Source organism: Polypterus senegalus, chromosome 18 (genome assembly GCF_016835505.1).
Source record: "Polypterus senegalus isolate Bchr_013 chromosome 18, ASM1683550v1, whole genome shotgun sequence".
Lineage (NCBI taxonomy): Eukaryota > Metazoa > Chordata > Cladistia > Polypteriformes > Polypteridae > Polypterus > Polypterus senegalus.
This window is the reverse complement of record NC_053171.1, coordinates 38,124,897-38,147,589: the sequence shown is the minus strand read 5'-3', so window position 1 is coordinate 38,147,589 and position 22,693 is coordinate 38,124,897. Positions and strand designations below refer to the sequence as shown.

Below are 22,693 nucleotides of genomic sequence, written 5' to 3'. Positions count from 1 at the left end.
TAGTCGCCACTAAACCCCAGTGCTTAAAAGATCCACCTCCATGACTTATTGTTCACTTTTGTGATGAAAGTCTAGTAAAGCTTCCTTCTGAATTCCACAGGTACTGTAGTTAATTTTATGTAAGCGATAACATAGCAGGATCTTGCTGCTATGATGTAGAAAGGAATATAGAATTTAAAAAAATTTTGAAAACAAATATGAGACTGAGTCCATCAAGTTGAATTGTTAGTAAAATGACACTGTGGGCCCCGTTTCCATCTTGAACTCTTTCCCCCATCATTTCTGCCAGTGACTCACTATGTGCTCCTCCAGAAGTTGAACAAGATACTGTTTAGAAGGGATGTGGGTTAGTGGGGGCTCTGTCATCCAGGATGTCAGCATAGACTTCAAGTCCAAATATTCAGGATTTGATTTAGGGGAATGACTGTAGGCACTCCATGCTTTCCAAATGTGAAAAGTCACAACTGACCAGTTAGGTAAGGCTGATGAATTAAACAATCAGTAGCCTCATACAGACAGAGTGCTTCAACTTGTGAGTGAGGGGAAAGGTGCTAAATGGAAAATGTATCGGCTTTGTTAGGTTACAACCAGTAAAGTTGCCATACTGATTGCACTGGGCTCTTAGGGTCTTACTGGTTCCTCCATATGACTCATTTGCTAGTTAGTTTTGTCCCAGTAGCTCAGGGATCTTCAAAGCCTGTCCTTGAGGGCTGTAGAAGCTGCAGGTTTTCGCTCAAACCCGTTTGCTTAAAAAGAAATCAATCATTGCCAAAAACACATCTCACTTCATTTTCAGGGTTGTTAGTGATTTAACTCTACCATGTCAGGTCATTCCTATATTGCAGATATTTCTCATTTCACAGGAATCATTCCAATGACTTGTAGCCTGAAACGAGTAAGTAATTCTCAGTCCTTCATTATTTTCTCTTCAGGTTTTTTTTCCAAATAACCCATTAAACCACATGTTCAAAATGAATATGCACAGGCATAAATACAGTATGTGGAAGGAGTACTGCTGGTTTGTTTGTCATTTGCCTTATTGCTAATTAGTCACATTTCCTGTCAAAAACAGGTAATATAATATATTTAAAAACATTAGATTTTTGGTCTCTCTTTTCCTATGCTTTTCCTTGTGTGTCTCAACCTCTCTTGATCATGTCCTCCTAAAGCTTGCTTCTCCGACTCTTGTCATTTCAAGGCATCCTTCTCACCTATCCACCTTCTCACTTTCACCAATGGCAAATGGGTCACCGGTTACCTGCTGTGAAAACATTATTGAAATTCTTGTGAATACTTCCGAACTTTTATGGTGTCTCTCGGTGATCTTCCTACATCTTTATTTGGTATCCTCATGTGACTCAACCTAAAAGAATACCCACTCTTCCATTGAAGCTCAACCAAAAGTGAACCTTGCAACTGGACAATGACCCTAAACACCCCAGTAAATCCACCAAGGAATGGGTGACAAGAAAGAAATGAAGGGTTCTGGACTGGGCAAGTCAAAGCTCAGACCTGAATCCCTCTAAGATGCTGAAGGGGAATTTAAAACAGGCCGTGCTCCCGGAATATCTGGGAAGATTTTGCATTAATGAGTGGAAAAAGCTTCTTCCCAGATGATGTCAGACTCAGCAAGACTAGACAGTTACAGGGAAGCCTGCTTGATGCCAATGGGGGCAATACCAGTTTTAGAGCCAAGGAGGTACTTTCTTTTTGCACAGATGGAAATGGCATTTCTGTTAATTTTTCATTGAATAAATTATAGCAAAGTTAAATTTCCTCTTTTTCCCCAATTACATCCTCTTTTTTTAAAATATACTGTTTAAATAAATATCAAATCTTGATATACCCATACATTAAAAATGAAAAGAACAACTCATGGGGAATACTTACTTTTTCACGACAGTGGATTGTAATAGATTACGTTTAAAGCTGGTATTAAAATGCATCCCTGGTGTTCATCTACACAGCACAGCACAACAGGTATTTACTATAGAGAATAGCTGCTCGTAATGACCCAAGAAAAAGTGAAAAGAAGGTTATACCACACTGCCATAAAGAATGTTAGTGTTTTAATATGATGTCAAACGAGAAGGAGACACACAGCACAAATTTTGGGGCTTACCTGACTGCTGCTACTATCCAACATTATCATTTTGTCTTCTCCACTGTCTTGATTGTTGTATGATGATTAGAAAGACATTTGCATTTCCACTTGTGCTTAACTGTGATTGCTATCCATTTCCGACCAAGTCCAAATGTGGTCTGAGTGACCCATAACCAATGCGTTTACACACATTTTTTAAATGTGTTTATGGCTATCTGATCATGGCATATTAATGAAGGTGTAAATGGATGCATTTTGCTTTAGCTACCAATTGTGTCCTTGACTTTATGTGTTGACATTATTTTATCACTCAATGCCGATTTCAGTCCTGTATACACTGGGTGGTTTCCTAACCAGCTACAATGTCCAATAAAGAAAACCTGATAAAGAGGGAAGACAGTTTCAAGAGAGGCACAAGATGGCATATATGAGTGTGGTGAGCACAGAGGTACCCATGTGTCTTGTATGGAAAGAAAATATGATGATAGATGTTTGTTGATAGTATATATTCTGGCTTGCAATGGATATATGAAAGGTTATTTTTGGGCCTCAATAAAACTGAGTTTGACACCCCTGGTACAGAGAGTTTAGAGAAAGGAGACTGGATTCAGATTAGTTAATGTTAAACCAGAAAGAGCTTTAAAAGAGTTAAACAAATAAATGATGTAAGGGAGATCAAAGTGGCATTTCTAAGAAAAAGCAAAATATCCACATACAGAAAGATTTTATGGTAAAAGTTGTTCTAATTGAATCAGGATTGCAAATAGCTTCAATAAGAGGTTCAAATATGATATAATTAAGAAAGGGGAACAGGGTACAACCATGTTTTCCACACTTTTGGATCTGACGGGGCTGGAGGATGTTTAACTTGGTGAGAATTAGTCGTCACACACCGCGATCACCAGTGCAATGTCTGACTCCAAGCAGCAGATACTCCACCCAAGATATTAACAAAATGGCCAGCCACTTCTCAAAATAAATAAGTACATAAATAAATGAGACCCAAAGGAACTGTAGGTTTTGTAGTCAGTGACGCCAACTCCCCTTCCATGAAAGTGATCTGCTTAACATGGTGGCCAGTTGATTTGATCATCATCCAAAATTCCAGTGAAACCTTTTTCTGTTTGATTTTAATAATTTATATCATTCCTGACACTACAGAGCTCAGCCTTGTAGCCCTGTTTTAAAGATCCATGCCTGGCAAGAAGCTGGTCACCCACAAACTGCTTCAGCTTATCAAACAAACCATCTTTGCTCCAAGGGCATGCTCTGGAGCCCCCACTGCAGGTAGTGAAGTCTTTAGCGTAAGATCTTCTCTCTCCAGACAGCATCATGAGACTTCAGATAGGGAGTCATTTGTAAGTCAGTTTAAAAGGAGAGACTCTAAAAATGAGGAGTAAGTCAGTAAATTTGGCATCAATTTGTGTCCATCAGCTCCAGAGTCATGAGTGACTCCAGTATCTTTACATCCTGAGAATATTTTTCAAAAGTTATCTTAACAAAGATTGATGACATATATCAGCCTAAATGGCATGTTCTCATCAAACTTCTCTTCTTTTATTATGAACAATGTATACATGCCCACAAATACGCCTTACACATTTTTAAGGACCAAGATCCAATTTGTGGAGCTCCCAACAAACTAACCTCAAGACCCACAATTTTGATTTTTATTCATAAAGAGGGTACTTTGGTATTTAAAGCAGTTATTGGTCAGTCAATTTTTAAAGATCCCTGTTGTTCATGATTCATCCATGTGCATATGCATTGCATTGCATTGCAATGTATTTAACATGTTGGATTAATTATACAGACGGGGCCTCCAGTGTCACACCTGGAAGGCTGTATGTTTTCATGTCAAATTCTCAAACTCTCAATTTTTTGATTTCCTGTTTGTACTGAAAGACAAGGATTCAAAATGATACAATAGCCTAACATAAAATTTGCCTTTAACAGCCATTTAATAGATCAGGCTTGTGTTAAAGACTTACTTTCATATACTGATTTTGCCTTTTCAACACTCATTTTTGATTCTAAAAAAGGGTGCCTCGAGACATGGGTGCAAGTAATGAATCCTGCAGAGAAGAAGTTAATGAAGTGTCATTCCCATAGACCTATTGAAAAAGTCAGATACATGAGATAATAGCAGCAGTATTAAGAAGCTAATTAAAGAGAGAAACACAGACAAATGTCACAAAGCTAAAGTGTTATTTCTGAAATGTAAAAATTAATTGTAAATACACAAACCGAATGCCAAGAAAGGAAACACAAATCAGTATAAAAAGGTAGTGAGGTTTAATTACATTTGGGAATTGACCTCTGATGGTGAGGTTATGTCCAATTAAAACATTTATGCTTCTATCCACTCTTCTTGTGAATTTTTCAGCATATGAGAAGTGGACTGCGCACAAGCAAAGAACCAGCTCTGGAAGGGATGCCAGCCTACGACAAGGTAGATTTAAATACACTCTCACAAAATAATCTGTTGCAACAATGCATTTCAAATTGGATGGGAGAAAAATCTTCTGCAGGGAAAGATGAGGCCAAAGAAAGTACTTAGCTTCATGTGTCTATCCTGACACTCAGCCACAGGCTGATGAAAAATGGTGGCATTAAATGTACTGATAAAATTATTGGGGAAAAAAACATCTGCTTTTATTTAAAATGTGCCCTGGCACTGATAAGGTGGTTCTATCAAAATGACACAATTATGCCTAGTTTTGTGGCAAACCCGTAGAATGGTTTGCAGCCTCAGGCTAAGGTTTTCAGATCAATGAGTCAGTCTGCTGATGTGGCAAGAAATGTGTGAAGTGAAGCAGGCGTTGGGTCAGATCCAGTGAAGATGCTTCAAAAAATATAGACCCTAGAGACAAGTTTTTGCTATTAAGCTTAATAATAAAATGCCTGGAGAGCAGAATGTCATTAAATTTGAAGGTGTATATATATATATATATATATATATATATATATATATATATATATATATATATATATATATATACATACATACACACATACTGTATATATACAATATATATGTACAAGGTATAAATTAAAAAACTAAAGTGTCTCACAAATAATCTTAACTTTTTTTCAAACTGTACAGGTAATTTAGCATTAATTTTAATCATGAAACTACTGGCACAGACATTTGCTTCTGTTCATCTTTGTCACCCTGGTCCAACTCACACTGCAACTCTGAAGAGACTTCAGTAAAGAGATGATCCCAGTCCCAGCCAACATCTTCCTGCACAAGCACAGAAATAAAGGACAGATTTTGAGCAACCAAAAGCTTGTCAGGTGAGAGACTAGAAAGAACATCCTCCATACTAGGCTCAGACAAACAACATCTGCAGCAAGACTCACCTCTCTGACCTCATGTTCTGGGGCCAATACTTTGGTGAGTAGTTTCAGGTCAATCTCTCCATCCTAATCAAAAGAGAAAAGGCAACACCATAGTAGAAATGGACTTGCTGTGCATTTTTGGATAATTACATCAGTTGTGTTTACTTCCCGCAATTACAAAACAGATTGACAAAGATGGGCTCTTTTCATTTTCTAATACACAACAGATCAACCAATAGAAATAAAGTTCACCATACTGTGTACAGCTGCTACTTAAATAAATAGAATTAAAAACAGAAAGACTGCACTTTTATTTTAAACCCTTGAACCTAGCTTTTTAAGATATGAATTTGGAATCAAAGAAAAGTAAATATTTGTGCCGATGACTAAAATAGCAAACCATACAAATGGACTAGTGGGTTATTACTGCTTGAATGCTTCAGGCAAAGTGGCTCATCCTTGCAAATCCTAGATAGATGAAGAAATTGTCATTGTCCTGTTAGGAGAATGCTCCTCAATCAAAGGTTCATACTTCTATTTCTAATTGCCAATTCATTTTGAACGGTTGCTTTAAGTAATTTTTAGAAGTTGCTGACTTCACTCTGCTACGGTGTAAAACACTTGACAATTCAGAGGGTTGAGAGTCCATATAAATACAACTGCCTTGGTTAAGTCATGATTATACTCCAGAGCTGCCTATCCTCAATGGCACTACTGGGATGCTATAGTTGAAATGTTCTGTGTTAATAAGATTAAGTGAGTAATGAAAATAGCTGAAAGACCTTGGCTGACCCTGCAGTAAACTGCAGCTGCAAATGTAAAAAAAATAACCTCAGCAAGAAGAAGGAAAAGCGTGGAGACAGAACATGATACATGTTTCAAGTCTTTGCAATGTTAATCAATTCTTGAGCTTCATTTAGAATTTTTTTCTCATATAGGCTTCATGCACAATATTAAAAACACATAATTAATAACATACATCTCAAAACAAACAATAAAAATGGTTGAAAAAGTTCTGAACCAATGTGGATTTAAGAGTCAATACTGCAGTTTTAGTGATAAAGTGGAAAAGGTCAAATATATGTGTATTTGGGGTTGGAGTGCCTAATTACAGAAGTATGTTTGGCCGAAGCGAAGCGGAACAAGGTATTGTCACAATTTTATCTTGAATTTTACAGTTAAGTAGGAATAAAATCTACATGCCATTTCTGGCATACATAAAAAAAACAACAGAGCAGGATGATCTTTGTTCCTTGCTTTATTATAAAACTACTGTATACTAATACTCCATGGAGAATGCTATTAAAATTGGCTTTGTTTATCTGCATTATGGAAAGAAAAAGGGATCTGTAAAATGGATTGGAGGACAGGTGTTTTTTTGGAACACCAAAAGCGGTGAGTTTATATTTTATGACTTTTATAATACCTTTTGATGCAAATGTCAATCCCATTGTTGAGATTAATATCTCGTGCATTTTTTTTTTATTTTTCATTGTATAGAGAACACTACTATATATTCTTAAAATTCATCAAACCAAAAATTCTTCATGTTTGTAACTAGGGATCAGTGATACACCAAACATTTTCCAATAGCAACAATAACAAGCTCTCAGCAAACTAATTTTGCTCACATTGGCATGTTCAGTAAAAGCTCTCCCCTACTGTTTGTTTTCATGAACGGTAACTTTAAACAAAACAAACTACAAAACCCAGTCACATGCTTCTATCTTGTCTAGTCCTTGCTCTTTATTCAAAACAAAAGCAGTGTGCTGGGCATGAGAAAAATATAAGTGATTATGCTAAGCCCCAGTCACGCAGAGAAGAGTCAGGTCCAGATGAAGATGCGCTGGTATCTAAACAAAATGCAGCATTAACCATGTAGTTGTATTTTGACTTCAACAAAAAGAATATTGAACAAATAGAAGTCCAATGTAAACTCTGCCTTATTTCATCACAATAATGTTATGGAATACAAAAAATGTTTGGTCAAACTAAAAAAAAAAAAGAGCAAGAACCTGACAAGCGCATTAATGGCCAAAGTGATTTTCCAAAGCAGTGGTCTTTAACCCAAGCTACTCCACATGCAAAAGATGGAACAACATGACTAGCATTATTACATCCATTACACTGAAAGCACACAAGGGATGTAAATCATTACATTTATGGTTTTTTTTCAGTAAATTGAGCAACCTCCACTTGCCTTTAACAGTAAAACAATATAAAACCATGACATTTTTTCACAAAATATATTTATTTATAGCAACATGTTTTAAAATGTATAAAATGTGAGATACTCATATTTAGTTTGCATTTCCTAAATATTCAAAATCTGTTCAATATTCAAAGTTTTATATGTTTATCGTGCAGAATGTTGAAATGTCCTATAATCTGATATATATATATATATATATATATATATATATATATATATATATAATCCTAAGCCTAAAAGTGCACCAATTTTATGTTACTTTTTTTCACGCTGTTTGGTATCATTCTTTTCAGAATTTACCTTCCTTTAATGTGATGTTGTTAGATTTTCAGATTCTTATTCCATTTTTAAATTATAAACTAAAATATCAAGAAATCGCATTCCCATGAGACGAGACTTTGTGCCAAAAGATTTAACCATTTGTGGGGCTGGAAATAAAAGGCAAAGAGTAGGACAGCTGCTGTACAGGCTTTTAAATGTTCGAAGCGCCATGCAAGATACAGATCACAAGGCAGGGCAGCAGCAGCAAGCCAGCAGCTGATTGAGCAAAGAGGGGGCAAAAAGAAAAACTGTATTTGTTTCCCATTGTATCACCATTTAAGAGGGGTTTTAGGAGGAGCGACCACATCTCCTTGGGATGTGTTCAGCCCCCCTCTTCACAATGCAAGCAGGAGAAACGAAGTAGCGCAGCCCAGGGGGGTTGCCGAGTGAAGTGAGCAGGGAGGAACCCCCTAGTAAACATTAAACAAAATGATGAACATTATTCTGTCTGTATTTCCATGAGTTATGTTCTTAAATTATTTGTAAGACATATAGTTTATGTGTATGCAGCTTCAATACACATGTTTAGACATCTAGGGGACATGACAGATAAATACTGATACAGTAAAGTGGCATGTTTGAACCAGGGCTGTTTAAAAAATATTGTTAACATATCATTATGGATTGAAATGTGTAACATTATTGCAATGCAGTCATACTTGTAACTATATCTTGTTGCTTTGAACTTTGTCAGTTTTGATCACAGAGATTTAAACAGTCAAAAATGAATAAAAAGACAGAAGCAACAAAAGTTTAAAATCAATGACATTTTGTTGTTCCCTTTGTATTTAGAGGAGTATTTTGCACCTCAACAGAAAATATACCAAGTGCATGATTGTGGAAATACCCATCCCTAATTGCCTTCTCATTCTTCTTGTGAGACAGAAGAGACAGCATTACATTAATACATGACTAGCCGTGTCCAGCTAAATTTAATTCCATCCTTCTTACCAACGTCTGAAAAGCCGAGTGCTTCATTAGGTCATTGTCCAGATCCCGATAAGTCATCACCCGATTCACCTGAATGCTGACACAAACACAGAAAAAGTACATAAGAACTGATACTAGAGGGACAGAAGAGACTGTGTACAAACAATGAGGAGGCACTAGATACAGAGGTCTCTTCCTAATCCTTGTTGATATGCCATCCATACAAATGGATTTATTAGAATCAGAGGGACCAAAGGCATTGTCTCCAGCAGGTACTTCTCTGTCTGGCATGTAATTAAAAACATGTTGAAGCTAGAAGAGTTTGTTCATTTGCGGCAACTGATTTTTAGTAGCATTTAAAAGAAATTTCAAGCAACTTCCCCTCAAAGAAAATACTAAGCAGGACACTTCATGGTGTTCTCTGCCCATATGGTGCGAGTGGATAGCAGGGGATAGATTTTCAGTCACAAGAATCACCCCTAGAGCTAAACATGAGGGTAGCAAAAGTGTTGGGAAAGCTGGTCTTTAAAGAGTGTTGTGAAAGGATATATTCAAGCACCATCCCCTGTCTCAGATGAAGCAATAAAAGTAAATAGTAAGTTACAAGTACAAAGTCACCACAATAGTAGCCCAGAAGTGTACAAATGGGGCTTATAATATGACTACAGCATATTATGGCTTTAATGAGAAAGGTACAGAGTCCCAGGGGCCATAGTTAGGTGAGGTTAACCTGATGTTCACCATGTTGTAGAATACCATGTCAGATCATTACGCTTTTAAACCTTATCATCACAGATTTTTAAAACACTTGGCATGCTGATTTGGTCATATGAATAACCCATAGAACCTAAAATTGCATGTGTCTTGGATCAATATTAAGAGAGATTTAAGCTAACAAAGTTTGAACTTATTTATAGGGGTTATGACTTTGACTAACTATATCTCCCAAAGTATAAGTTGCACAGAAATGGTTTTCATATTGTTTTAATGCATAAATACTATGCTATCCCCAAAATAAGAATTACCATGTTAAGAGCGAGTATAATATTAAAAACTGATTAGCGAAAAAAAACTAATTTTAAAATTGGTCAATATTTTACTAAAGCTAGCTTATAATGTCAAGAACATCTCCAGAAAATTTGGTCTTTGGTTTTTGAGTCATTGCTGAACTATCGTTACTTAAAGGTGGCATTACATGGTTTCATATCACTAATGGGCCTTTTTCATAGCAGCCATATTGACATGAAATAGTATGGCAAGCACAGGTGTAAGTAATGGCATTAATTAAGGTTCCAGTAATACTACACTAAAATTGAAGAGAAGCTTCATTAATGTCATTAGTGAAACCTGTGCCTGCCATACTATTTCATGTCAAAATGGCTGCTGTGAAAAGGTCCCATTCCAATGTGCCTAATAAATGCCAATGCTCCACCCTGCATTAATCAGAGGGGAGCAAGGTGTGCAAATTGGTCAGGTGTAATCAATCAATAGCAGATACTGTCAATCTTTGCTGCAGCAGCATACATTTTCATAATGAATTTGGTAAAGAAGTTGTTTAGACTCAATCAGAAATCTTATTGTGACCCTTTCAAATGTTATCTTGAGAAGATAACCCATGCTTTAAGAGATGTGCCTTCGACAGCAATACAGGATCACTCAAGTCAAAATTTAAGGTCAGGTCAGTGCCTCTGCAGAAACTGCTCACACACAAGAACAAACAGACCTATCAGTCTGACTCTTCCAGTAGTGACTTAGCAGACCCTCCTTATCCTGAACATATGGCTGGTCCCTCAAAATCTGGAGATGGACATATGTGGCTAGGATGTATTGAAGAAACGATACCCAGCACTGTATAGCTGAGACTGAACTTTTTACATCCTCATGGACAATTTACATCCAACTCATTTCCATACCAACCTGATACACTCATCATGGATCATCAGGAAGTGCTTTTAGTAGTTTAACCTGTGGCAGCAACAGGACAGACATACACAATTTCAAGCAAAGACACAACTGTTGCATCAAAGGCTCTGATGGAGTATAAATTGAGAGTGTAGCCATTCTTTATGTTCTTACATTCCTACCTTACCATTCAAGCAGTACAGCTTGTACATAACTTATTTATGATTCCAGCAAAGTTGAATTTCTTTTCTTGGTCTAGTGGTCAAAAAGCCCATCTAGTTTCAGTTAAGTTTTGTGTTAGTTTTTCAGGTTTATGAGGAAAGGTTTGATCCGTATTTTCTGAAAACATACCATGATAGAGTGCATGATCTCAAAAATTATTTACTTAATTCAAGGCCCATTTTAGTAGGCTAGTGTCTCTCATTGTAAGGAATTGTGTTTCTGACACACACTTCGGATAAGTAACGTTAGCTCAGCACCAACTTGAAAGCCAAAGACCAAATTTTCTGGAGATGTTCATAGCTTTAGCTAAAAGTTGACCAATTTTAAAATATAGGATTTTTCGCTATCCAGTTTTTAATATTATACCCATTCATAACATGGTAAATTTTCATTTTGGTAGCAGCATAGCATTTATGCAAAATAGTGAGTTGGAAAAGAGATTTAAAACAATAAGAAAACTATTTCTGTGCAACTTATACTTAGGGAGATATAGACAGTCAACATCATAATCAAAACCCTCCACCCCCCCCAATAAATTCAAAATTTATTAGCTTAAATCTCCCTTAATAATGATCCATGACATGCAATTTTTGTTCCGTTGGTTACTCATATGACCAAATCAGCATGCCAAGTTTTGTTAAATTTGTAACAATGAGGTCCAAGAGTGTGATGATTTCACATGGAATTAACCTCAGCCTGTAGTTTAAATGGCCTATCCATGTCCAAAACAAACAAGTATGAAGTTTACAGGGAGGTAAGTTGTAGAAACTGTCAATTTTTAGTTACCAAGTCCTTGGTAGCACGGCATTTGTGGAACAACCATGCATGCATATTCAAGTCATAATTGTTATGTGTATGGTTAAATTCTTCCTGGCATATCTGATCATTTTGAGTTTATTCACTGCTTTGTGTTTCTCTTAGTGTTCACAGTATAAATGGTCTTATTAGCAAAAGAAACAGACAGTCAGCCTTGAAGATCAGAAGAGGAAAACATATACATCCTATTCATCCCATTCAGATTCAGGCGCCTAATCTCTGTGAGAAATCAAACGTTAAGAATCACACATCGAGTGAAACAACTGGTTACCTGGGAGGTGCTGCAACCTGCATGGTCAGGTCCTCTTCTTGAACGTCCTCTAAGTCGGGAATCACTGGAATGTCTGATAAAAACACAACAACAACAACATTTATTTATATAGCACATGTTCATACAAACAGTAGCTCAAAGTGCTTTACATAATAAAGAATAGAAAAATAAAAGACACAATAAAAAAACAAACAAAATACATCAACATTGAATAAGAGTAAGGTTCCATGGCCAGGGGGGACAGAAAAAACAAAAAAACTCCAGATGGCTGGAGAAAAAATAAAATCTGTAGGGATTCCAGACCATGAGACTGCCCAGTCCCCTCTGGGCATTCTACCTAACATAAATGAAACAGTCCTCTTTGGATTTAGGGTTCTCACAGAAGGGCTTGATGAAGATGGTCACGTAGAATTCTGCCTTTTAATCCATCCATCATTGTTGGAGCATCATGAAGCTTTGAGTAGGTGGAGGTGGCGCAGGCCACCACCACAAAGAAACCAGAAAAAGAAACATGGCAACATGGCAAAACAACAACAGAAACAACATGGCAAAAAAACCTTTTAGAAAATAACTATCAATGAGACACCATTTAAGCAACAGTTATACTCAGAGAATCTGGCTGAAATCCCATAATATCTAATATTAAGATCTACCTATTGAGTAAAGCAACCTAACCCAATCATACAGCACAAAGTAGGGAAAAGCTCTGAATGGAGCGAGTGCCAGGCCATAGTATGACACACATGTACATTAAACTTCTCTTATTTATTTGTTTAAAAAATAATTCTAATTACTCTTCATAAAATGTGTAAAAGTGTGGTAGAGACACATTTTTCATTTTCACCCAAAAACCGAAAACATAAAACTGACCCCGAACGTGAAACATACTCACAATTTCAAGCCTAAGTAGAACAGACACCATAAATTTTCACATTAAGACTGCATAGTTTAGATGAAGCACACCTAAAAACAGTTTCCTGATATAACTAAGATAATTTCATTTTATTGGGACAGACTAAGATGAGATTTATGTTTTACGCTGTTTGAAACCAAAATATTCTTAGATGTACTAAAACAAAGAATTGCATTGTTAGCATCTAATCTTCTGTTTAACAAACAAAGTGCTCTGGATGCCTGGTACTGATTGTTTTGACACATCAGGAGCAGAGAAAGCATAAAAAACCCAAAACAGATTCACTGAAATCAGTCAGCAACGTATACAGGAAGAGCATGGAATAGCAAAGGGAGACTCAGGGCCAGCCCCTCCGTATACAGTAGAGCAAGGTAATCACCTAAAATTGTACTTCAACCAGGATGGCAAAATGTTTAGAGATGACACTCTCCAAATATACCACTTTAAACTATTATGTAAACAATTAGGAACTTGATGGTAGAGCATGTCATTCTGCTAAGCCTTCTGTGTTACTGTGTAGAACAGCCGACACAGTCCCAGCTAAGGACTCCTCCAGACCACATCTATGGCACTAGCAGCAGTTCACATCAGTAGAGTGACACATTTCCATATGTCAGCAAAGTGCTGAATAGAAATATATATATATATATATATATATATATATATATATATATATATATATATATATATATATATATATATATTGTGAACGCTGGCCCGGACACAGGCAGACGGACAACATAGTTTTACCCAACACACTGTTTATTTACAAATTATTTACAAATTGGACGTGCACAAACCCCAATGTCTCTTGCACCGATTCCCCCAATGTCCAGGCCACACAGTCCTGTGCCTCTTTTCCTCCTGGCCGCCTCCTGTCCTCACTCCAGCTCCGTCCTCTTCCACCCGACTTCCACTGCTGACTGGAGGGAGGCGGCCCCTTTTATAGGAACCCGGATGGGCTCCAGCTGCTTCCGGCAATCTCCCGCGGACACACCCCCGTGTGGCGGAAGTGCCGGCTGTGCACCCAGAAGCCGTCCGGGTGTCCCCTGTAGTCTTCCCCCTGGCACTTCCTGGTGTGGCGGAAGTGCCGGGCTCCCGGGATAATAAGGCACTGGGGTGCCGCCTGGCAGTGGCCATGGGCCCCTACAGGGCTGGGCTTCCAAGCCCTTTACCCGAGGCCCACAACATAACCAGGACGGACGCCCCCTCTCGGTCTGGAGGAGGCACACGCCCTCCTCTCGTCCTCCTGGGCGTCCCGGCCGGGGACCACAATATATATATATATATATATATATATATATATATATATATATATATATATATATATATATATATATATATATATATATATATATAAAACAAAAAAAACACACACACCAGAAAGGCTCATTGAACTTACAACCTGTTCAGCCATTAAGGTCTGGCTTACACACTTCAGGAAGCTAAACTTAATTAATAAAATAAAAATACTTAATAATGTCATTATGCATTTATTATGTTTATGTACACAGCCAGTCTGGTTTGCCCAAAACCTTTCTCGTAGACGTCCATTCTTTGTCTGCCAACACCCAATGAGTGAGACAGTGCATCACTGTGCAGGATTTGAGTATCAAACTGTCATTAAGGTCTTGGGTTCAAGATTTCCACTATGTATGATATATAGCCTAAATATGAGTATTCAAAAGCAGGAAAGCCATAGCGCTATAGCATTTACTCTGTGTGTGTATAAGAACATGTTGGACTATACACAGGTTTTGTATGTTATTGCTTAATGGTTATGAAGCTGAAAATTAGAAAGGGAGTTATAAAACTGTGAATTGCCTAGAGAGGCAGCATGGCTTACACCAAAGCTGGAGAGAGTCGTTTAATAAGCGAAAGTCTGTTTCACAGAGATCTGAATCACATTCTACCAAAGCCAACATACAAAACAAACTCAAAGTGAAGATTCTTCGCTGGGTTGACACAAACTATACCCTGCCTCTTTATCATTTCCCTGCGTAGACTAGTCTTCATTGCTTTTTAGAATCTTAAACAATGCATGCCACACTCTTTTATGACACCATGGACAGTGCTCACAAAAATAATAATGAAAACTCAATGAAAATATTCACAATATTCTGTACAAAACTAAAGAACAAGAAGCAGAATGCCCTGAAACAAATCCTAGCTAGGGAGAACAGGATGGGAAATGCAGATAGTCATCTTTTAAATAAAAAAGTCATTAATAGACTACTGGGGTGCTGACAGCAACTGACTGATGTTCTGTATGGTTTTAGTGGCATAAATGGTTATAAAAACAATTGTAAAAATAATAATATAAATTTCAATATTCTGATTTAGAAAGACCAAGTCACTCCATCTCTAGTTTTTGGGGAATTCTCAGGTACTCCCAAGGGGCTCTGTTTGGCAGACCTTCTATTAAAGGAGTTCTCACTACTGTACATGCTTGAATGTTAAACCTCAGTTTATTTAGAAAAATAAACAAGAGACTCAATTCTTGAGAAAGATTTAGGAGTTTTGAGGTCAATGAGCGCCTGGTGGTTGAGCCACCTACTTAGCTCAATTGGGCTCAGCTGAAAGAAACTGTAGGGAGTTGTCATACTGGTTTTCTACCTACAAGATAAAAGAAAAAGATGGAAGTTGTGATGGGAGTCCGGTGAGTAGTGTGGCTGAACTAGAATCAGATATAATATTCACCATGTATCACTTCATAACAGGTGAAGCCATAACTCCTCCCAGGGTATTCCTCATGCACATAATACAATAAAGCTAAAGTTTGAATCTAAAGAGTCAAAGGATGGCAAACTTAGATGATATTATGCTAAATTGTCCTATTAATACACTATTAAGTAGGATTTGCACAAAACAGCAAACTACTTTGTTCTTGTCTTATTAAAGTCATTTTCATCCTTAAAACATAAAGCTATGTTGCCAATAAACTGTTGGCACCAGTCAGTATCCTTTGATACTGGCTACCAACCAGTGTTGGCATACATTTATACCAGACAGCTTTCTTTAATTCCAGATTGAGAAATGACAAAGAGCTATGTGAGTGTTTGCTATTGTGAATCCAATTAAACCAAACATTTCCTTAACCTTTTTAAAATAGGCCATTCGTCTACAAATTTGTAAAAAATACCACCAATTCATATTATGTGAAAGACTCTTCACATGTCACTGAGAAATGAACCAACACAAACTAGATCTTGCACTTACAGAATTTTGTGCATCTTACAATGAATGGGATGAAAAAAACAAAGTGAAGCCAGGCTGTAATTTTTAAGCATTTCACGTTTCAAGTTAGGTGATGTTCACACAAGTAAATTTTCATTTAAAAACTGAGTTTATACACAAAAACAATCTCCATACATACCAATGTTTTCACATTGTTTAATAAAATATCTCTGTCTCACTAAAATGACCGAAAACACACATGACAACGTTGTTCACCTACGCTGAGCTTGTGCAATTTAATGAAAAAAATCTTTGAAGGAGTGATAATACAACCAGCCATGGGACTTCCTGCAAAACTGTATCAATTGGTAAATTATTTTCTTTTTGTGGGTATACGCAGAACATAAACTGTACAAAATACAATTTAGATGCATACATGTAAGTAAGATAAACAAGCACCATGGAAAGCAACTGTTCTGTGCCCGCCATGTTAGAATATGTTTTTTTTTTTTGTGTGTGTGAATGGTATTTGGATATTTATATAGCACATTTTCATACAAACAGTAGCTCAAAGTGCTTTATATAATAAAGAATAGAAAAATAAAAGACACAATAAGAAAATAAAATAAGTCAACATTAATTAACATAGAATAAGAGTAAGGTCCAATGGCCAGGGTGGACAGAAAAAAAAAAAAAAACTCCAGACGGCTGGAGAAAAAAATAAAATCTGTAGGGATTCCAGACCATTAGACTGCCCAGTCCCCTCTGGGCATTCTACTTAACATTAATGAAACAGTCCTCTTTGGATTTAGGGTTCTCATGGAAGGACTTATGATGATGGTCACGTAGACTTCTGCCTTTTAATCCATCCATCATTGTTGGAGCATCATGATGCTTTGAGTAGGTGGAGGTGGCACAGGCCACCACCACAAAGAAACCGGCAAAAGAAACAGAAGAGAGAGTAGGGGTCAGTACGGATTTTAGAGCCATCATGAATAGTTATTATGAAGAATTGAACATACAGAGTATCAGGATTAAGTTAAATTGAAGTTATAAAAAGGCCATGTTAAAGTAATGTGTTTTCAGCAGTGTTTTAAAGTGCTCTACTGTATTAGCCTGGCAAATTCCTATTGGTATGCTATTCCAGATTTTAGGTGCATAGCAGCAGAAGGCCGCCTCACCACTTCTTTTAAGTTTTGTTCTTGGAATTCTAAGGAGACACTCATTTGAGGATCTAAGGTTACGATTTGGAATATAAGGTGTCAGACATTCCGATATATAAGATGGGGCGAGATTATTTAAGGCTTTATAAACCATAAGCAGAATTTTAAAGTCAACCCTGAATGACACAGGTAACCAGTGTAGTGACATTAAAACTGAAGAAATGTGTTTGGATTTTCTTTTCCTAGTTAGGATTCTAGCAGCTGCATTCTGCACTAGTTGCAAACGATTTATGTCTTTTTTGGGTAGTCCTGAGAGGAGTGCGTGACAGTAATCTAGTTGACTGAAAACAAACGCGTGAACTAATTTGTCAGCATCTTTCAGTGATATAAGAGGTCTAACTTTTGCTATGTTTCTTAAGTGAAAAAATGCAGTCCTAATGATCTGATTAATATGTGATTTAAAATTCAGATTACAGTCAACAATTACCCCTAAGCTTTTTACCTCCATCTTGACTTTTAATCCTAATGTATCCAGTTTATTTCTAATAGCCTCATTGTATCCATTATTGCCAATCACTAAGATTTAACTTGAGAAAGTTACTATTCATCCATTCTGAGATACAAGTCAGACATTGTGTTAGTGAATCAAGAGAATCGGGGTCATCAGGTGCTATTGAAAAGTACAGCTGTGTGTCATCAGCATAGCTGTGGTAGCTCATGTTGTGCCCTGAGATAATCTGACCTAACAGGAGCATGTAGATTGAGAAGTGCAGCGGACCCAGGATAGATCCTTGTGGAACACCATATTGGATATCATGTGACTTTGAGTTGTAATTCCCACAACTAACAAAGAATTTTCTCCCTGCCAGGTAGGATTCAAACCAATTTAAGACACTGCCAGAGAGGCCCACCCATTGACTAAGGCAATTTCTAAGAATATTATGATCAATAGTGTCAAATGCAGCACTCAGATCTAAGAGGATGAGAACAGATAAATGGCCTCTGTCTGCATTCACTCACAAATCATTTACTACTTTAATGAGTGCAGTTTCTGTGCTGTGATTTGTTCTAAAGCCCGAATGAAATTTATCAAGAATAGCATGTTTATTTAGGTGGTCATTTAACTGCATAATGGCTACCTTCTCCAGAACTTTACTTAAGAAAGGCAGGTTAGAGATGGGTCTAAAATTTTCAAGAGCCGAGGGGTCAAGATTATGTTTCTTAAGTAGGGGTTTAACTACAGCAGTCTTAAGACAGTCTGGGAAGACCCCTGTATCTAATGACGAATTTACTATGTCATTTACTATGTACAATATAATGAGCAGGACTCAATGAGGGAAGGGCTATGTAATAAACACAAGCCAATATGAGCACGATTAGCATCAGAATTTCAAAACTCTAACATTTCCACCCTTTCATACTGCAATTTTCAGAAGTATATGGCTCTGGAAGGTGTTTTCAAAGTCTCCATTTTCAGGGGTTAAAAACACCTGGGTAGTGTGTATGAAAGAGGTAAAGTGAAACTAATTTCTATATTTAAAAAGGAACATATAGCTGTATGGATGAAACCTTAATGATCAAAATATGAGAAACACATAAATAACAGAAATCTGCATGTCCCCAATAAGGAAACAGGCAGAGTCACTACAGGCATCTTGACGTCCAATTCAAGTATGCCTGTCTATTTAACTTGTAAAACAGACAGCGCATCAAGAATATGATGCTACGTGAGAAATGTGTAACTGTCAACAAGTTTGTAAACATAGAAGCTGGTTTTCTCTACATGTTAAAGAGATAATGTGTCCTTAACAAGTGATCAAAGATCCCATATTCCCACACAATACGACAGCATTACTGCACTTTTCAAACACTAACTCAGATCCACCAAAATTAATATTTGCTTTAAATTTAATAAGCAACTCAGCAGATTATTGGAGGAATGTACATGATACCCTATTGTTATTGTGAATCATTACATATCTGTAATGACCTTTACTGTTATGTCCTTTAGACTACACCTGCTAATTTCTGTTCTTGGTAGGATATTACAGTTTAAAACCAATTCATCTGCTGTGGATTTTGCCACTTTAGCACATGGTCTTTCAACCTGTTACACAGGTCTGTTGGCTGGTCACTTTTTCTTCAAACTAGAAAATACATGAATAAAAAAATAAAAACAACAAAAGACTAAAAACAACAAAGATTAGTCTAGATAAGTAGAGGACGAGACGCGGTTTGACAGTATAGTTTGTGATGACCTGGTTCAGAATCATGACTGAGTTTGTTTCACACATTGGCTTTGCTACAATATGATTCAATTCTCTCTGAAACAGACCCTTGCCTGTCAAATGAGCAGCTAGAATCCTATATGGGTTTCTGTCTGATTTGAGTGAATATGTTTTGGGAGTTTTTATGCTTTCTTTACAGCTGCTATGTCAATATATTCAGCACTGGATGTCGAGAGCATTTTTTTAATGTGAAACTCAAATTAAAACAATTCAATTTTGATTTTCAGTAGCACTTAGAATAAACAGGTTTCAAAAAAGTGCAAAATGAAGGAAAATTTTAATCTGTCTCAATGAAACTGAAAATATCTTATATTTATAACAAGAATCAACATTCAGGTCTCCATAATCTAAGGTGCAAGGTCCTAATTCCAAAATGCAAGATACATATTATGCTGTTTTTAGCTATCTGACATTCAGGTGTCGCCCTCTTCCTTCTGATTAAAGTTAAAGTAAATCTAGGAAACTACCTCCAGATTAAACAGTGAAAACAAACAATGCTTCATCAAACAAAATTCAAGCCAAGCTTGGCTGATGAAAAGATCACATAACTCGCACAATTAAAAGGAAGCAGAAGTCACACAGTTCAGTATGCCAAAGCAGGACTGATTTAGCAAAAATAAAATTTAATTTCTATAGCTGAGCAAATTGTGTAATGTAAACAGTTTAAAGTCTGAAGTCTTAGCATGCCCCCGTGTCACAGACTTCTCTTTGATTTCTGGCTAGTGAATGAACACAAACTCACAAAAGGCTCAAGCAAACATTTTCAAATGTCAAATTTGCTAAAACATAAAACAGACCAAATAATATATTTTCTGTTTTTTCATCTGAATTTGCAAAGCACCGTAAATGAGCACTGGTAAATACAAAACAATTTGGTGACACATATCATTCAAACAGACACATCCTATGGATAGTGATCTTGGTGGTTCAGTATTGCCTAAATGGCTTCTTCTCCACTAAATTTAAGATATTTTCTCTGTTGGAGAAAGCCAGTTATCTGACACATAGTCAATAATAACAACAAGGCTTGGTACACTAAAATGTGTACAGACTCTTGTCCTGACACCTATTACGCGGAGATGACTTTTCTATCATTTCACCAGGTTTACATCTAAGTACGTTTCACTCAAATTACAATGCACCTGTCTGACCAGTATGCTGTGTCAATTTTAGATACTATGACTGCTTTCTGCAAAAGAATTTTACAGTTTACACATACAGTATAAAGTACCACATGATGACCTTCAAATTTTCCGGTCTCTCACATACATAAGCAGAAATCACTTCTCAGATAAAAAAAAAGAAAGAAACTGGATCTTTGGCAAAATCTTTTTTTTTTATCCCCTTTAAACAGTCTGCATCTGATTTTCAGCTTCATCTTCTGCTATCCTCTTCGGAGCTGCCCTGTCACATCACCAGGCTGCCATGAATATTCAAGAAGCAGGCCATCGGTCTTCCTGCTGAGTGTGGGGCTCAGGACAGGGGCTCCCCTGAACGAACCTCCTGCTACACCAACATTTGTGACCTGTCACTACGGACCACCCGGTGCACCTCAAGCGGGCAGTACTTCAACCTCATGTCCACTCTGCCACTCCTCATCTCCCCACATCCCCCCTCTGCATGCAACCAGGGCAGCGTCCAACTATGTGCAAGAGTATTTTTATACAAGCCCATCTGTGTGAGGTCAAAAGTCACTTTGTGCCTTGGCAGGGTGGCTGTGCCAAGAGTCGGATACACACTGGTCAAACAGTAGGAATTCTCTTTAATTGGCAAAAAACAACAGGGCAGAATATGGCTCCTCTTCCAAGAGGAGCAAGTGCAAACTCATGACTTTACAGAAATTAAGACGAACTTCCGAAACAATATGTGTAAATTTAGAGAGCTGTTTCAAAGTTAAGCACTGAACTTATATTAAAAAAAAAAAAGAAAAAGTAACAAAGTCAAGTCAAAACCAGCATACAAGACCCGAATACATGTTGCTTGGTATTTTTGGAGCATGAATCATTTGAAATACAGTTGGGTTAGTACTGGGAGCTTTATATTACGCATCCCTGGGGTGCACATTTGAAATCCTGGCTTGGCTCAATGAGGCTTCCTGTCTAGACTTTGAATGACGAGGATAACAGCCCAGCAAGATGCTGCAAATCCCCAGAATTCAGAGAGACGTGTGCTTAGCCTATGTGAGGAAGTCTGAGCTGGCGGGCCTTAAATGTATGTGTGCTCACACAACTGGGCGGATGACACTAATATACTACAATATTAATTGTAATTCAACATTTCAGCTTATTTAAAAACAATAAATACACACATTCAAAGGTGGCACAAATTAAGGTATGATTGTTTTTGTTAACAAATACCGAAAACATAATAGAAAAATGTGTATCTGCTATAATCTAATGTTTTATTTCATTCTAAATCCAACTGGATAAAATAAAATACTTTGTAAATGCGCATCATTGGTATTAAATACCAACAGGACACACTGCCAAAACATGGCTATGCTACAGAAGGACTATATGGTATGATGAAAATTATAATTTTCAGGTCCATGAGAATTGGGAGGAGATAACTTCCCTACCCAGATTATTCCCATCTCTTGAGCACATACTATAACTAAATGCACAATGACCTTTCCATTTTTATTATTCTCCCTGCTTTCATTTAAATGGCCCATAAATGGTGTGCCTATAGAGTTTAAGCAGTTGAGAATTTGATTATTGAAGTACTATCATCAATACCATAATGACATAAAGAAGCATTTTAAAAAGTGAAAAATGGAATAAGTGCCGAGGGAGAGTTGGCTGCATTAAAACCTATAAAAATATTACAGGGTGGGAATTTCATCTGTTCGTTATCAACTGTGTGGCATTTTTCACATATTAAATACTGCTATTTAATTAAATGGTCCATGTGGAATATTGAAAATGGGGTACAGAATAGGGGCAGAAATGTGCTTACAACAAAAAGAAAATTAACAAAACCACTATCAACTAAACTCTTAGGACCTAGCATGCTGTAATACTGTATTT

General features: G+C 37.0%; 1 protein-coding gene across 2 annotated transcripts in view; it reads right to left on the bottom strand.

Moving 5' to 3' along the window:
* Positions 1–1,039: 1,039 nt before the first annotated feature.
* Positions 1,040–22,693, bottom strand: part of LOC120518923 (intraflagellar transport protein 43 homolog A) — a 101,648-nt gene continuing 79,994 nt past the window's right edge. Inside the window, exons 6-10 of one of the 2 annotated variants that reach the window (XM_039741948.1) lie at positions 12,124–12,196; positions 8,934–9,009; positions 5,471–5,533; positions 5,294–5,351; positions 1,040–1,261 (exon numbers count right to left, since the gene is read on the bottom strand). In XM_039741948.1, coding sequence (XP_039597882.1) covers positions 1,248–1,261; positions 5,294–5,351; positions 5,471–5,533; positions 8,934–9,009; positions 12,124–12,196 — 284 coding nt within the window. In that variant the 3' untranslated portion in view covers positions 1,040–1,247. Of the gene's footprint in view, positions 1,262–5,155; positions 5,352–5,470; positions 5,534–8,933; positions 9,010–12,123; positions 12,197–22,693 lie in introns of those variants that run through there. The other variant, XM_039741947.1, reaches the window with a different exon arrangement.